This window comes from Phaenicophaeus curvirostris, chromosome 1 (assembly GCF_032191515.1).
Source record: "Phaenicophaeus curvirostris isolate KB17595 chromosome 1, BPBGC_Pcur_1.0, whole genome shotgun sequence".
Taxonomy (NCBI): domain Eukaryota; kingdom Metazoa; phylum Chordata; class Aves; order Cuculiformes; family Cuculidae; genus Phaenicophaeus; species Phaenicophaeus curvirostris.
This window is the reverse complement of record NC_091392.1, coordinates 34,431,820-34,448,968: the sequence shown is the minus strand read 5'-3', so window position 1 is coordinate 34,448,968 and position 17,149 is coordinate 34,431,820. Positions and strand designations below refer to the sequence as shown.

The window sequence follows — 17,149 nt, the reverse complement described above, 5'->3', positions numbered from 1 at the left end:
AACAGTCTGAAACAGACCTCTTACTAAACACAGAGTCTAAAGATTTGGAAGGTGAACCTTATTGCCTTAGAGAGAAGAAAAAGACAGCAGAAAGACATGCCTGTGCTTTAAGTCTTTAATCCCCTAAGTATACAAATTTCTTCTCCTAGATAAAAGATTATGCGGAGATCATCTGCATAAATAAGGTTAGATATGGCCAATCCTTAATACTGTTTGAAATCATTCACTGGTTCTAAAAAGTGTCGGATACTTTCTGGAAAACGAGAAAGAAAAGCTTCTTTCCTCTACCCACTTGAAAACAAGTCCTGTCCTTTATTTCATTATTCCACGTATCTGTGTAAAGAATTAGAACTTTACAATTCCATTCCGTCACCTGTTTTTAGTTTTAAATTCAAAATTTAAGACTGTTTTTTCCCTGAAGGAACGTATTTTTCATGTTGGAGTAAAAATACTTAAGACATTGAAATAGGACTATGACACCTATTTGTATATATGTACAGCGTTCTCTTAAAAAGACCATTCAAAATGTTACCTTAAACATTTTTTAGAAAAATAACTGCATTGTTAGTGAATCGAATGGCTTAAAACTTCATAGTTAGAACACAAAAACATATCTTAAAATCTTCCTAGATATTTGTACTATGTGAATCCAAACTGCAACCTGCCTGTGTTACCTTAATTATAACACACATATAAAGTATAATAAATTGCCATGTTAAAAACTTAAAGACTGACAGCACTATGAAGACAAAATCAATAGGAGACCCTAAAATATTAGAATTTAAGTAAGTAAATTCACCTTCAAATTCAAATTGTGATGTATTCAATTTGCAAAACTAAAGTGCATAAACCAAAACATATGAATACAATTCAGATTTTTGTACAATTACACTTTAAAAATGCATTTACACAAGACTTTAATGAATACAAACTAAATTCTAGTACAATTGATAAAAACAATTAGTTACCTCCAGAAGATGACCAGTCAGAGGTCTCCAAAGAATCTCAATCCTATGCATGTTAACTAGTCCCGTCTCCAGCAATTTAGCAACAGCAAAAAGCGATGGTTCCTTAATAAAATGGAATTTGAGCACATGACTTCAAAGGAACTCAGATAATGTCTGAGCCTTTTGCTACGTTATAATTTATAAATAAAGGTGCAGCTAATCTCACTGACATGCCGTGTTTCATAGGCTGTGAACGCAGTCACAATAGTTTAGGTAGCAGAGCATCTGCAGTACCTCATGAGAAGCCACAAGGGGGTAGCATTCTCCATACCATGGAGAATACTTCCATGTTTTTTCATATGATTTTCTCCAAGTTTGGCAACAACCAGAGCACTGATAATCCTTTCAAAACTCTCATTTCTATGAAGTCCTCCCTCCAACCACTTTTATAATATTTTACTATCAAGGCAGACTTTTTCCCTTCACAACTTTTAAAATTATATATGAACAAACAATATATACCATCTCATTTAAGAATTCTCCTATGCTTTATCTCAGCTTCATAAATGCATTGCAGGAACATGATAAATTTTCCATTCAAATGCATATGCAAATATTTTTTTATAAGCTGCTTCTAATTTTTTTTTTAAATCAACATACAGTCTCCATTACTTATTGCTGGAGTTATTCTCTCTATTTCCGATATTTTATTCTCATTTTCAACTGAATGTAAACACAAACTTTGCTTATTTCAATTCATTCTCTGTTGCTTTAATTATCAAATACTACTCAGCATACTTTCTATCATTATTTGTAGTGTAACAGACAAATGAAAAAATTTCAGAAACTCTTCTCTGCTATTAGATTATGCCTACAAGAACATAAACTCAATCTTATTCAGTCACAGGATCTTCAACTTTTCTGGGCTAAAGGTTGTTTACTGAAGCTGACAGGAATACTATCACCTTCCTAAGAAAATATGAATTATCAGGGATTTTTTAATATCTAAATTGTCAGGCTTTTCTGAAGTATATTATAAAAGAAAACTGAAATAAAAATTAGCACCTCACAGAACATACTGTGCTATTCAGAATCCCTAACCTCTGAAATCACAAGGGATTTTAGAAGTTTTATCCACCCACAATCTGATTAATGGAAGCGCATGACATTCCTCAGTTAACAGAAGAAAACCAGCAGGAATACAAAGAGAATATTCAGAGAATTGAGGAACCGTACGAAACATTACAAAGAAGACATTCTCTAGTTCACAATTCTGTTTTTTAGTCTAGAGTATCAAATGTATTACTGTCTTAATATTAGACCTAATTAGTTTAAAGGATAAATATACAAGTCTTCTGCCTGTTTCACAAAAACATCTAAGAAGAAACCAAAGAACACTTTTTTTATACCTTATTGTTTCCATAGGCCATATCCATGGCTTCCAGAGACAGGGAGCAAAGTGCGTTTATTAAGTGATGTAAAGACACATCATCAAGGTACCTGAAAAATAAAAGGTAAGAAAACACTGCCCAGTTTGAAATATACCCATTATTTTAATTATAAAATATGGTTTCTTACTGTGAGCTTTCAAAAAGTCTTGACAGTATGTTGGATATAACTGGCAGATCAGTCATAACTGCTGTAGTCAGAACCTTTAAAAAAAGACAGAAATAAGTCTTAAAGATTGCAATACGAAACAGTGCACAACCATTAAGAAAAAAATGAATAATCATGCTTACTGTGCTGGGCCCTTCTACAGCTCTTCCAGGTTTTAATGCACCCCCAACACCAGGCTTCAGTCCCAGAATCCACACAAGATGCTGAAATACAAAAGCATGATTTTCAGCAGAAAAACTTTTTCACGCAGAAACTAACACTGTGCTCAAGCTACCCAGCAGACTTCCAGCCAAACAGAATTCAAGGGGAATAATATAGTACTTACTCAAGGCAATTCAAAGCACACTATGAATAGAATCAAAGCTTCTTCTATTGCTCACACAAAAACCCAAAATCAAATTATAGCAGGAAAGTGATGTATAAAAACCAAGGCATAAATATCTCCTATTATACCTGAAGAGTAGCCAGGACAAGTTGCCACGATGTACCAAGAACGGCTCCATGGCAGTGAGCTAAGTTGAGTAATGTCCTCATGCACTGGATATTTTTTGAAGTCAGCTTAAAAAAAAAAAAACAAAACAAAACCCAAATGACCACACAATTTTAATTATTCTACAATAATATTTTACATAAACAGCTTAAAGATTAATTTTATTTGCACTACTGCAATACATCTTTTTTAGAAAATTTGTTCAGTATTTCTCTCTGTCTTATCTCACTGGGGTTCATAATGATTTGATCACTACCCTGTCCTCTCAGTTTTACATTATCAAAGACAAAGGTTCAAGTAATCCAGCTTTAAATGCACCTTTCTCTACAAAATCAGTCTGTCTTAAATAACCTCACGTAAGTGAACTTGCACACAAAGGCACATAACAGAGCTCAGACTTTGTGTTTTTCAAATGGAATGGATGGGAGCTGCTGAGCTAAGTCAGATAAAAGACTTACTAATGTTTTCTTCACATTTACAGAACTTTGCTGTTCAGGGCTGTTCCAAATTAAAAGCCTGGGATATTTCAGGTAATCATTATTTGTAAGAATGCTGTCTATTTGTTACCTGGTTTTCAGATGCACTGAAATGATGCAGAAAGAAGCAGTTAAGCAGGATTAGATCACTTACAAGTTGTACTTACCATCACTGTTCCCTGTGGCTGAAGAGCTAAGGGTTGCCCTACTGCTACAACTTGCTGATGAGACTCGCTCGAGGGACTGATCATTTGAACATTTTGTCCCTGAATGGAATATGCTAGAAGAAAATTAAACAGAAAAAAAATCTCAATTTAAAATCCAGTAATTACTTGTGGTAGCAACTACCCTCTGGCAAACACACTCCAGTGAATTTTTTCATTGTATTAGTTTTAGGGTAGCTCACTTTGAGAGCTTTAGTTATATTTAGTTTACTATGTCACTGCCTTACGGAGTTAAAGGAGTCAGTAATTACTCCCTCTCACAACTAATAGATACTAATTGTAATATATTAATAGAATTTATGTTGAGAATGAAATATTTGCACTAAGGTACATGCATTAGACTATATCTTAACCCAGTTATCTGTGGTAATTGTGTGTAAATGGTATCACAGTGTGCTACCACTGTGCTATGTTGCGATGTTTTTCCAATACCGGACTTCAACAACCTTTTTATAACTCACCTCTATACAGATGAGTAAATTATATAAAATAATTAAAGTTCACTGCTTTATTTCCACAAACATTCATGTAGCTCAGTCACGTGTACAGCTTCAGACTTGCAATCCAGTAATACACCCAGCTTATGGACCGGAGTAAAGCTGCTGGTCCTTGTTCCCAAACTAAGGTATTTTTGTTTTGTACTAAAAGGCCTAATGTTAGATCCGCTTGCATATTCTCCAGTTAGTTGCAATTCTTGGTACACAGTAATTCATTTTCAGAATCAGAAACAGAGGGCATCCTCAACTGGCATATCCCATGGATTACAATATTTTCTCAGGATGTGGGAAGCATCAGTTCAGCTACTTGTAAGCTGAACAGAGCCCAGGACTTAAGATCTTCCACTTATGCAAGAAGCACTACCATCACTAGACAACTGTAGAAAAGACAGCAGTATACCACAAACGCCAGATGTTTTAATCAACTCTTAAGTATCTGAGTTGCCCAGAGACCTTTTCAGAATCTGAATGCCTTAATCACATATTCTAACAGACCTTCAGGATAACAGAGAGATCTCCTTAGAATATGAACTTCTGACTGATGCTAAGCATTCAGGTAATTTAGGTTGCCTAGAATGATACCCAGCAGATGCTGCAAGACTAACCAGTTCCAGAAAGCAGGCAGTCTAGATTCTGTCTTAGGATTCTAACATAATTTAGTATAACCAAATACTACAGTTGCAAATCTTTATAATCATATTCTGAGGAAATTTGGGTTTAAAGGACAATACATGGAAACACATTTAAGGAAAATCTATATACTTACACTTGCTGGACAAAGCTGCAGTTGTGCTGTTTAATACAGTAAGGGCATAGTGAGGAGGCAAGGATCCTTTGCAAATGGCAGTGATAAAGGCATCTCTTGATGTTACAAGACCAAGTCTTCCACAAAGTGCAGCCATGGTCAATTCAGCTTTTAGAATATTTTCAGTGGCAGCTTCATCAGTGCTGTGAAAGAGTACACATCATTTACTAAGAATTAATCCATGGCACAGAAGCAGAGAGGTAACCAAAACTGAAAGCAATACCAACATACACTTCAAACCTATCAATACTATAAATAGAGAAGAGCAAGCATAGCTAATCAACAAAATACTTCCGAGCCGTTTCCTATAAAACTGGTTTTTGGTTTCTAATGACTTGGAGACTATGAAGAGGTATTTAAAACTAATTTCAGAAATGGTGTTTGTCAACAAAAGACCTCTGGAGATAGACAAGTAAGTTACCAAAGTTACTACTACATAGTGAACAGCTTTTCCAATTCAAAGACTACATAGTATTAACAAGTACTGAGACATTATTTAATCTCTTATCAAGAGTAATCACGATATGGGTAGAATCACTTCAATGTTTTGAAACATTCAAAGAGGAATAAAAATAATTTAAGTAGTTCAAAAGCAAGCCTTTGAAAATGTAATTAATTGTTCTATATTGAAGTCATCTAAAAGTTGACTTGTAGAGACTTCCGTGTCATTTTTATTTAACAGATCCTTACTCTGTCTAGCCATTGCTAATGCACAAACCTGTCCGCTCAGGTGCTATGAACAGCAGGCTCTCATACAACTGTCAACTTGACCAGTATCAAAATTCAGTTCAAAATGTAGCTGGATGTGTCATATTTGAAAAATCAAGAGAAATGAAAGACCAAATACCTTGCATCAAGTAGGAGGGATAAAGCAGCCAGAAGACCACACCAACAAGCATTCACCATTTCTTCCCAGACAGCTCTGCTAACTTGGAAGAAATACACACACTTGTTTACATAATCACTTTCAATTACATCACAAAGAAAATGCTTCCTACTACATTTTTTAAAGTATATTTTTATATGCATGTTTACACAGACATATATTTGTGTATACATAAAGACACTCACACTAGTACCATTTAAGCAGTCACACTTAAAGTAAATTTGCTAGAGTAAAAGCTGCCATGAAGACAATGCTTGGTCTAAATTACACCAAAAAACCCCAACCTTACAAAGGTGTAGCATCTTTTTCTGTAAAAATAAACATTTCAAAATGCATGAATGTGGAACAAGAAACCCACTGAAATTTTGCAGTGAAGGGATAGTATTCTCCCCTGGTATTTAAAATTGTCCTTATTTTATGAATTTCTTTAATTTAATAGGAAAATAAATACAGGTCTAAGAGACTTATAATCTGCCTCTGTCATTCCCACACCTCCCTCCCTCTCCCACATCATGCCTAAAGGCTCCAGCAGCGCCGCCTGCAGCACCATGGAGAGCTCTCCATCCCGGGGTTTGTTCCTCTCCTTTCTGCTCCAGTACAAACCTCAGCACAAGTCTCTGCTTCCTGGTACATAAGCCAAAAATCACTCGGTGCCAAGTCTCTCTGTATACATACAGACTCCTTGCATGCTGTACAGACACAAGCCTCAGTCCATGAGTTCTGCTTTTAAAGAAGTTCCTCCATAAATACTTGCATATCATTTTAAATCATAGAATGGTTTGAGTTGGAAGGAACCTAAAGATCATCCAGTTCCAAGCCCCCGGGCACGGGCAGAGACACCTTCCACAAGATCAGATTGCTCAAAGCCCTATCCAACCTGGCCTCGAATGCCTCCAGGGATGGGGCATCCAAGACTTCTCTGGGCAACCTGTGCCAGTGCTTTACCACTGTCACAGGAAAACATTTCTTTCTACTATGTAATCCAAATCGACCCTCCTTTTTAAAACCATTATCCCTCATCCTGTCACTACAGCCTCTGATGAAGACCCCCTCCCCCAGCTTTCTTGTAGGCTCCTTAAGTACTGGAAGGCTGCTATAAAATCTCCACAGAGTCGAGTCATCTCTAGGCTATATAATCTACATTAAAACATTCACCTTTTTGTCTTGTCACTTAAAACACATTTTTATTTTAATATGGTCGTAACTGACATTTCTCTCAATTAAATTGTCTCTTGTGACCTTGGATCTCAGTGTCAGGTAGAGTAACGGACACAGGAAGGCAGAACAGTAGTTCTGGAGAACACAATGCCTGTTATCTCTCCCTCACGTCCTACAAACATAGATGTGAAATAGTATTAATATACCATAAGGAGTCTATGGCTAAGGTTCCATAAGACAAAAGAGAGTACTTTTTTTAGAGACCACTGCTGTTCTGTTACAAAACCAACCCAAAAACCTAGTTCATTAGAAGCTTTTATATACAATTTAGAAACAATAAATTTAAGCAACAAAGCATAAACTATTTCAATCCTACTTTACGTAAGACTGCTGCATTTTACATACCTAGCTCTTTCTCGGACTGGTCAGATACAGACTGCAGGTCTTGCTGCTCTGAAGACTGTGCTGGTAATGAAGTTGTCTCTGTTGCAGTTTGATTGACTGTTTCTGCCTCCCCCAGCTCTCCTTCAATCATGGTAGTGATACCACGGACAAGATCCAGTAAACAGTGAAATGCCACTGACATGGCATAGCCCTCAGGAATCGTAGGTGGCTCTACTTTGTCCAGCATTTCCAAACTAGGAAATTGAAAGCATGATAAGTAAGTGTGTAACTGCAGCAGTGATTAAAAACAATAACAAAATACAAGATTCCAAATGAACGTTAAGTACAAACAGGCCTCAAATACCACCCTTCCAACATTTGTAGGAACTCAAGAAAATAATGACTTAATTAATCAAGACGTTTAGGTAAAAAAGTAAATGAATCACTAAATAAAACAGTAAATGAAAGGGTACAAACTTAGTATAGTATTTACATATGCAAATTTTTAAAAATTAATGCATCTAAGCAAGCATCACTGAATGAACTATTCTACTTCTATTATTATTTTACTTGACACCACTGCAACAGAACTTATTCCGAAGAACACAAATACATAGGAACACCAGAGGAAATAGGTCAGAAAGTCATGCCAGCGTGACTACAGTTATAACAAATTGAGAACAAGTCAGATCTTCCTTTATCATTGAGTCCATATGACCAGAAAAGCTTGTCATATCTGGACAATACATGATCAATATCCATCGCCTACATACACAGATAAACAATGGAAATTATTTGTACAAAGAGGAAATGTCTACATGACTCACTGCTGAAAAGCACGCATTAAAACATCGCTATGGTGGAACTGCAGCCTTGTTGCCACTTATCTTCATATTTTACCTTAAAACCACATAAATAAGTGCTGAGTTACAAATCCAACAGGAAACAGATTGTAGCTGCCACAGCAGCAGCGTCTACACAAGGAGAGACAGTCTGTTACAAATAATACCTGCTACCCCAACAACCACTATTTCATCTTTTGCTCTATAAACTACTCTTAAGAAGGTAAGGCATTGCAGCTGCAATATACCACTAACTCTTCCATACTGCTGTGTCACCACTGTTCCCCGCACAAAGGACTTTCCTTCTCACAAACATGCAAGACTTGAATTATCGCCTCTAATTTCCTGAAGACGGCTGCTTTAGATATCTGGGGGCATAGGTGGTTTAGGGAAATCAAACGTTCAACGTGTCAGCCTCTGTCTACAACTAAGTATACATATATGGCTTTAATTAAAAATTATTAATGGGTTTTATAGTTACAATGTATCTGTCAGGCAAAGGTCTTGTACTCTTACTTTCAAAGACAGGAAGGCCAACTACTGAATAAATGAAGTGAGTTGCTACAGTTACACGGGAATAGCCATGAAAAATCTTGAGTAGTCTTTATCTATTACTCTTAAAAACCCTTATTTCCTCATGTAAAGAGGAAGACAAGGCATAGCGTTTTGGGTAGAGACAGGCCCACACTAGCAAAAAGACCTCTGCTAGCTCCATTCACAAATCTTATCTCCAATTAAACCATTGTGTAAAAGTACAAGATGTCACCATTGTATGAAAATCTAATAGCAACAGTAGGAGAAAGTAATGCTAGGATGTGACCCAAATCTACAGCTACAGTCAATTGTCTCCTTACATGCAGAGATTTCAGATAAAAATACAAGATAGGAGAAGAACAGCTGACAACGCATGTTAGCAATAATTCCACTAATATCTGCCATTACACAACCCAACAAGAGATATTCTAAAATTGTTATATACTGTAGTGAGGCCTAAAAGTAAAGTGTTAATACTGCAATGGTATGGTAGGAAAAAGAAGGTCCAACAGATGCTACAGCCGTAGGGGGTATTTGGATCAGAAACCAGAGCATTTGGACAAAACAGGGAAAAATTAGAACACCTCATGGCACCAACAAAAAGAAAATCCATAATATACCTCATGCCAGTGAAATGAAGACCTCAAAAAAACCTTAAACCATTGAGTTGGAAATAAAACTATTTGTTATGTAAATTTTTGAAAAGATAGAGGTACTTACTAGGTAGCTTTAGCACTGCCTTGAACTGTTACATTCAGGATAGGTATCCAAGTGCCTCTGTACTCAAATGCAGGTAATACAGTTGCACCTCCCCCCATTCCAAGCACTCCTGGGTTAGTTTGTGCCGAGCCAGTATTCCCCGATGTGTTGCTTCCTGTTCAGAAAAAAAAAAGTGATGAAATTAACCAATCTCATTTCAGTGATCAGCAAACATCCTTTTTCTATCTTTAATTTTTACGCTGAGATACACTGATTAATCTGAGATGTCCTGCTAAATAGTAAGAACCACTACCAACATAAACTATTTTTGAGCTCCCTCTACTGTCTAAAACCAGATCTTACGTGCAAAGAAATCAGTTTAAAAGGCACAGTTGATTGAGATCATTTACCTTACTGTCAGTTGGAATAAAATGTTTCTGTGAAAGTACAGCAGCATTTATAACATTCTGCAAATGAACTAAATTTACATGGTCTTGATAAAACAATATATATCTAAGTGAAGAGTCAGACAGATACTTAAAAGATAAGGATAATTTGAACTGCTGCATCTAGATCTTGGTAGTAGGAAAGAGAGGTTAATCATGCCAAGCACAAAAATCATCACAAAGTTTAAATATTTCAGAAGTGCAACAGCCACAAGAAGAAACTCAAAGAGAACTGCAATGCTTTAATGTCTTCTATGCCAAGGTAGAAGAAAACAAACCACATCAGGGAAGACCTGACAACATGCCAACCAAAAGCTAGGAGGGAACAGATTCTGTTTACAATTTAAGAAGCCAAAAGAAAGCAGATAAAAGGACAAAGAATTCTGTATATATATACACACACTTTCTATATACAGAAGGAGGTCCATGCTCACTAGGAGCAGGCACCAGAAGTTCAGCCTCTGTCTGTACAGACACCGAGAAGAGAAGAGCAGACCCCCAACGAGGCAACTCATGGCACCTAACACATCAGTGTAAAAACTGCTACTTTGGTGTGCTTGTTTTTAACATGTAGAGAGACTGAACTACTAATTTAGGCAATAATGAATTCACACAAAATCCTGTGTGTACACTTTAACACAGTAAAGCTTAGCAGATTGAAAAAACTCAAATCATACTGTTAAACACAAACCGTTAGCCAAACACTGCCGCCAACACAAACACAGTTACACTGGTTTAATTTTCAGTGATACCACTGAGCAGTCAGATATATACAACTATTTTTATATAAACATAACTCCTCAAAGTGGTAAAAAGGCTTACATTACACCGATATAATAAAAGTGACACAAAACTTAGGGAGACGCAGACTTCAACTTCTTCTACGAAACAGCACATAGAAATGCAGGAGCACTGCTCTGCTGACTCGGAGCTGTGCTCCCCACAGTACAGGTAGATAAAACCACCTGCTGTACTAGACCTGAAAACACCAGCTTGTCTAAAACTAGCTTTTCACCTTGATGAACACGGTACCAAGCCAAATGTACATACTGAATCAAATCAGAATTTTTTACTTACAAGGAAATGATGGAAAATTAAAATTATAGCAAGGACAAGGCTTTACCAGTTTGGTTTGGTGTTGCTGATGTGTTCCCTGTGCTTGGTACAAGAAACAGTGACTGGATGAAAGACCCCAGTGCATTCACAATATCACGGAAAACTTTAGTGGAATGTTGCTTCATATCATATGATTGACAAAAGGACCTGGAAAGTATTTTATAAAATACAATAAGTATCTGAAATTAGAGACTAAAAGCATATTTTAATAGCAACTTCCCCCCTCTAAACTGTAGACTAAAAGCATATTTTAACTGTAAATATTTAGGTAAATAACAATAATATGTAGTTTTAGGTAAATGCTCCTTTGACAGTGGTAAGAAAAAGAGGGTTTGGAATACTCCCATAACTATAATTCAGCACTTCCTGGATAATATGCATGTTTATAAAAAATTATCTTGAAGATTTCATCGCATTTAAGTTTCTATGTATTTACAGCACTTTAGGGAGCAGAGAAAAAGATTTCTTAAATTGTATGTAAAAATGAAACTCGATATATTTAATACCTTAATAGCTGAGGCTGCACACAAAGCCTGTGAATAGATTCTACTGCAACAGCTCTTAACCACTGTGGTTTGTCTGCATCCAGAAACTTAACCAACAATGACAGAAAGATTTCACATTCTGTTACCTAAAAGATATAGTTCATTCCATTAAATTAAAAGAAAAACCCATCTACAAAATATTTTCTCAAAAAATCTTCTGCTTCATCTTAGGAGTCCTATCCCAGCAAGTTTTGCGCAGGATCTAAAAACCCCTTCAACAAGCATTTACTCAAAATTATAAAAAAAGCACACCTAGTAATCATAATATTTTTGCCAAGCTAACATCACGTATGCAATTGTACTGAAGGAGTTAAATTTCTCATAGACATTGCACTGAAGTTCTTACATGTGCAAAATAAATGAAACAAAAAAAAATATCATTTTTAGCAAGTACCTAAAATTCAGGAGAAAAGAACAGCTGAAATGTGTTTTTTATGCACATTCTGTCAACAGCTTTAGCAACACAAGTCAAAAGCCTCTTAGCAAGTATTAACAAGGCACATCAATCAGTAGTATCTAAAGCCAGGCAAACAACATAAGAAGATCAAATGGTTCCCAAAATCTTAACTGAAAGGCAGTTAAGTACATAATAGACAACAGCTAATCTACTCTAAGAATTTATACAAGCCCATGTTTAATAAAATCATACATGTGGAACACATGTAAACACAAATACACATAAAAGGCAAAGAATACTTAAGACTCAGTAGATGTCAACAGTTCCCAAGAACTAACCAATACTATTACTAATCGCAGTACTGGCAAATACACAGAAAAATAGAATTACACCAAGAAAATTTGAACATATTCTTACCAGCAAACTGTAAAATTGCTTAATCAAAACAGAAACTACTCTCAGCAAACGCATACAGATGGGGAAGTATGGTTTTTCCACTGGTGCCGGGGAAGATGACATGCTGGAACCTTGCCTGAATTTGATATTTGGGGAGAAGAGCTTTATAACAAGAGGGCATACCCTTTCTTTTAGAAGAAAACTGAATTCCTGATGCTGGAAAAGAAAACAGAACAAATTATAAGCAAATATTCTTTAACTGCTACCAGTAGCTCTGACTATGCATCTTATTTACATTTACTATTATGATTAAGCACTCGTAAGTCAGGCAAAACTTCACGTAATTACATGCTCGGAAAGCTACCAAAAACCATGATGAAATTATGTGGTCATACCATGCACCCCTGTTCTTATATTTTGCAAATTGAAACAGGCTGCTAATACATAATTTCTTATATATTTATATTTTAAAGTTAGCTACTGTCTGCTAAAATGTATTACTGTAGGATCACCGTGCATTCATATACAGTAGATGGACACAATTCATACTTGCGACTCTCACTACTTTTGCTTTGCAAATCGAGTGAGATTAATGTCTTCCTAGAAATAACAATGTCACAAACTAAGTTATAGAGCTGTCATACATCTTGCAAGATAAGAAAATGCATCTTTGGAGGAGATACAAACAGCAAAGCTAAACATGTAACTTAGTAAAACATGCTTTACAAAACACAAAACCACAGTGTTTGGGAATAGAAAATGTGAGCAAAAAGCACTTTTCCTACTGTAAAAATCTGCCACATAAAAGCTACAAGACCTTTCAAAAAGTAGTACTTATGCTAAATTAAAGAGCAGTTAACGAAGGGTAAATTTTACTACCCATGTGAATAAAAGCCTTACTGTTTTTCCCCCAACAACTACTCACTTGTAAAAACACTTGCGGAAAGTCATTGAGGACAGACTCAAGAAGCTCAAGGCCAAATGTCCGAGTCATTTCTGTCATACCCACAAGCCAGTAGGGAGCATCAGCATTAACTAACTGACAGAGATCCTTAAAAAGAAAAGCAATAACATTTACATTCTCTGCACAGTCCTGTATGGGCACAGGTTTTCTGAGTCTACAACAAAAACTACTCTATTCCTCTTGCGTAATGAGTAATTTTCCATTTTTGATACAATTTTCCCTCAAATACTACTTTTACGTAAATTAAACAAAAAAATTCTAAGAGGAAACTTCAAACTTTGCTGCTACCCTTGTAGTAAACATGTTCATTTCTGCCCTCAAAAATCTCAAGATCAGGGAATTTGATAAGCCAAGAAGATTTTTATTCATATCATGAATACAACTACTACTTTTCATTATATACTCAACTTTAATATACAATACCAAGTACAAGAAGCAAGATCAAACTATAGTGGTGTTTGGCTCACAGAAAAAAAAGAATCTTGAATTTAATCCAGACATGCCTGCTCAGCTATTATTTAAGATTTACACAAAAACACTTTCCTAGGCCACTTGGTCTTCATTTTCCAACCATGCCCCTGGGATATTGCATATCATTGCCAGTTACAATAAATGTAGACTAGAAGCCCCCAGGCTCTGGTTAAAGACCTTGTCAATATGCCAACAGCAAGTTTTTGAAATTTCCTAGATAGGTAGAAGCACCCAATCATAACCGCAAATGAATCAATATATGTTCCCCAGCTACCTGAAAAAGCATATATGCATCTTTGGCACATGGCTTCAGTGTACTGACAGATCTTCTGTTACTATTTCCTTGAACTGCAACTGGCTGGTCAATAATATCTGTGAATAAAAAAAACAAAAACCAAACAGTTTTGTGAACAAAGGAACTGCTGAAAATCAAGTACACCTTAAGTGTTCTTAAAAAATAATTCCAGGAGCAAGCTAGGTAAGTCTTCTGCAACTTATCATCTCTACATAAATAAACATTAGATTGAGTACCAAAGATCATCAATACCAAGCACTTCTTTCCAATAAACATTCCCCGCAAAACTACTACTAACGCTTATTTCAAACTCAATCTAAGTTACTTTCACCTTAAATGACACCCTCATCTCAAACTCCTTCACAAAACCAACCTGAAGACAAGTTCTCACAGCCTGAACAAAAATCTAGATTTTATATATTGCTGTATAACTTGGACCGACACAGTCACTAAGGATTTCATCTCCTTTAAACACAAGTAAATGTATAAAAGATAGAAAAATTAATGTCTGTGATATCATTTATACCACTCACAGACTTCTTACTATTTTTTATCTGAAAAAGATCTGATGCATGTCCAAAAAACAGGTTAATACAAGCAAGCAATATAAGAAGGATGCACACCTTTGTATCGTTCATCTTCAGCAACCACTCTCTCAAATACAACAGTAACTACCTGCCGCACTGTAGCTGCTGCAGTGTTATTTGTGATATTATCTTTCGTGAAGTGCAATCGGAAACAAAGTACAATGGCCTGGAAGGGGAAAAGAAAAAAAATCACCTTACAACAATGTATTTTCATCTTTTAGCTAAGAGTCAAGACAGCTGATCTGAGAACTCTTTCCACTAGTTTGTCAAAAGGTTGCGAGAAAAAAAAATTGTTTCAGTAAGTTTAAGTTTAAAGAACCAGAATAAGTTTTATGGATTATCCAAATATCTCTTTAATAATCCTCCCCAAAGGTAATCTAGAAGATGTATTAACTGAGGACATTACGATGTGCCAATAGGACTATAATCATTGTACAGAGTAATCAACATAGTAATCAGCCACATAAAACAACTTGTATGAATATTAATGTCAAAAGCACACTAGGATTATGTGGTTAATTGAAAGGTCAGTTAACTCCAAACCCCAAATGCCACTCCTCTCCTACTTTAAATCACAATACTTTCACAAGCAAGTTGCCTCGACTGCTATTATTCCTAAGGTGAAAACTTTAATGTGTCACTGCGCTGGCTGTGACCTGAATACTGTGTCCCATTGGATTTCCTATTACTTCTAACACGTAGTTTAATACTTACTTATTTTTATAATTAATTCTGAAAATTAAGATCTGTATGTGTAGTAAAACCTGTATTTCTTGTTCTATTGTCCTTACTCTATGTTCTCGCGCGTGGACTACTCAATCACACCCAGCCATGGCTCTACATGCTCTAAAAGCCAGAAAAGATTGAGAATATTCTTTTCCTTCTTTTTCTTGTAAATGATTTGTGGACTCTTCTCAGATGTTATCCCTACCCTATTTTGAAATTTTACCACACAATCATATACTTGTACTTTCAGAAGTTACTCCATAATTCTTTAGATTAATCTAACAACAGCGTCCATATTAAGAGTTTTTTCAAGATGGTTTGCCAGTAATTTTCATAATTTAAACTAGTCAGGCTGAAACATGAATATGCAATGTATGTGTAGCTCAGACTGATACTCTCTAAGAATTTTTCAACATGGAAAGAAAAATAACTTTGACATATTTCTCAGAAGAATGGGGGGGGGAGATGGGAGAGGCAGGCAAAACCCAAAACCAACCATTGCACCATTTTACCTTTGTCAAGTAATGCTCTTATTTGTTTAAAGGAGAGAAATTGGTAACTTCAGGCCTTGAACAACAATAAGAAATTTAAAGGATATTTTCTCTGTAAGGAATGTTTTTTTCTTTCACCTGTCAGAGCCTGCCCAAATTTGATAATACATTTCTAAATGTACTAGATTTTAATGTACACTAAGGAAACTGTTAGAACTACAGCAATTTTTTAGATTCTTCAGTAATTGTGAGCATGATTCTGGATCAGGGCAAAAGTCAAGAGAAAGACACGCTGGGAGAGACCTTCCCTACTTATTTGGCACTACTGCACCCATGTGCTCTGGTGGTTACTGTCCAAAAGTAGAAAAGACATTAGGGAGATGAACAAATACAAGATGTTGGAAAATGTGTTTGGAAGACACACACAAAAAAGCTAAGTGAAACAGGATGTAGATACCAAAAATAGAAGAATAAGGGGGAAGAGTGAGAGAGAGGAGGTATATGGAGGCAGGAGAAGCAGAATAAATGAGGGAAATAATGAGAAGCAGGTATATGATAGGCAGAAGAGAAAGGCAGGGTGGACTTACATAGCAATTGTCATCTTCTAAAGCCTAGATTCAAACTTGATAAAATAAGAACATTGCAGGCTGTAAGACATACACCTGCTACCCAGTTAATAACTGATAAGTCCGTTTTCTAAAGTATTTCCATTTTCTTCAAAAACCCTGCTTCTGCCCAAGAACTTAGCACTTCATTTGGAAAATGAGCATTATTTGGAACAAAAGAAACAAGATAGCACTGAAGAGTCTTTGACATAATTTGACTATGCAAGTTAAAAAAGAAACTACTGACAAACTATTCAATCCTTGACAAGTTTCTATTCTGCTCTTTAAAGGTTTCATAAATTTTCCATTATCTTCCTGCCTTCAGCACACCTTTGTAACTTAGCTTTGTTTTCCTTTTGTGTTTTTCATTCCCTTGGCTAAGTAGATTAATAATAATTTCAATATCCACACATTTAAGCAGTTAGGAAATTACTTCATTAAAACCAGAACCAAAGAAAAAATTAAAACCCTCCACCAGAATAGAATGTCTCCAAAAATATTCTTTAATCCTCTTCTCCCTCTCTCCCCCACAAAAAAAACCCCATTCTGAT

At 35.8% G+C, this 17,149-nt stretch overlaps 1 protein-coding gene across 3 annotated transcripts in view; it reads right to left on the bottom strand.

Annotated features, from left to right (window-relative positions):
- The window catches only part of MON2 (MON2 homolog, regulator of endosome-to-Golgi trafficking), a 101,110-nt gene that overhangs the window by 62,155 nt on the left and 21,806 nt on the right, over nucleotides 1–17,149 (bottom strand). For all 3 annotated transcript variants that reach the window (XM_069852369.1, XM_069852359.1, XM_069852379.1), the window contains exons 5-20: nucleotides 14,813–14,942; nucleotides 14,169–14,266; nucleotides 13,385–13,510; nucleotides 12,481–12,675; nucleotides 11,628–11,752; nucleotides 11,129–11,268; nucleotides 9,581–9,734; nucleotides 7,506–7,738; nucleotides 5,904–5,985; nucleotides 5,018–5,199; nucleotides 3,698–3,810; nucleotides 3,018–3,122; nucleotides 2,687–2,767; nucleotides 2,526–2,599; nucleotides 2,357–2,447; nucleotides 969–1,070 (exon numbers count right to left, since the gene is read on the bottom strand). In XM_069852369.1, coding sequence (XP_069708470.1) covers nucleotides 969–1,070; nucleotides 2,357–2,447; nucleotides 2,526–2,599; nucleotides 2,687–2,767; nucleotides 3,018–3,122; nucleotides 3,698–3,810; nucleotides 5,018–5,199; nucleotides 5,904–5,985; nucleotides 7,506–7,738; nucleotides 9,581–9,734; nucleotides 11,129–11,268; nucleotides 11,628–11,752; nucleotides 12,481–12,675; nucleotides 13,385–13,510; nucleotides 14,169–14,266; nucleotides 14,813–14,942 — 2,031 coding nt within the window. The remainder of the gene's footprint in view (nucleotides 1–968; nucleotides 1,071–2,356; nucleotides 2,448–2,525; nucleotides 2,600–2,686; nucleotides 2,768–3,017; nucleotides 3,123–3,697; nucleotides 3,811–5,017; nucleotides 5,200–5,903; nucleotides 5,986–7,505; nucleotides 7,739–9,580; nucleotides 9,735–11,128; nucleotides 11,269–11,627; nucleotides 11,753–12,480; nucleotides 12,676–13,384; nucleotides 13,511–14,168; nucleotides 14,267–14,812; nucleotides 14,943–17,149) is intronic.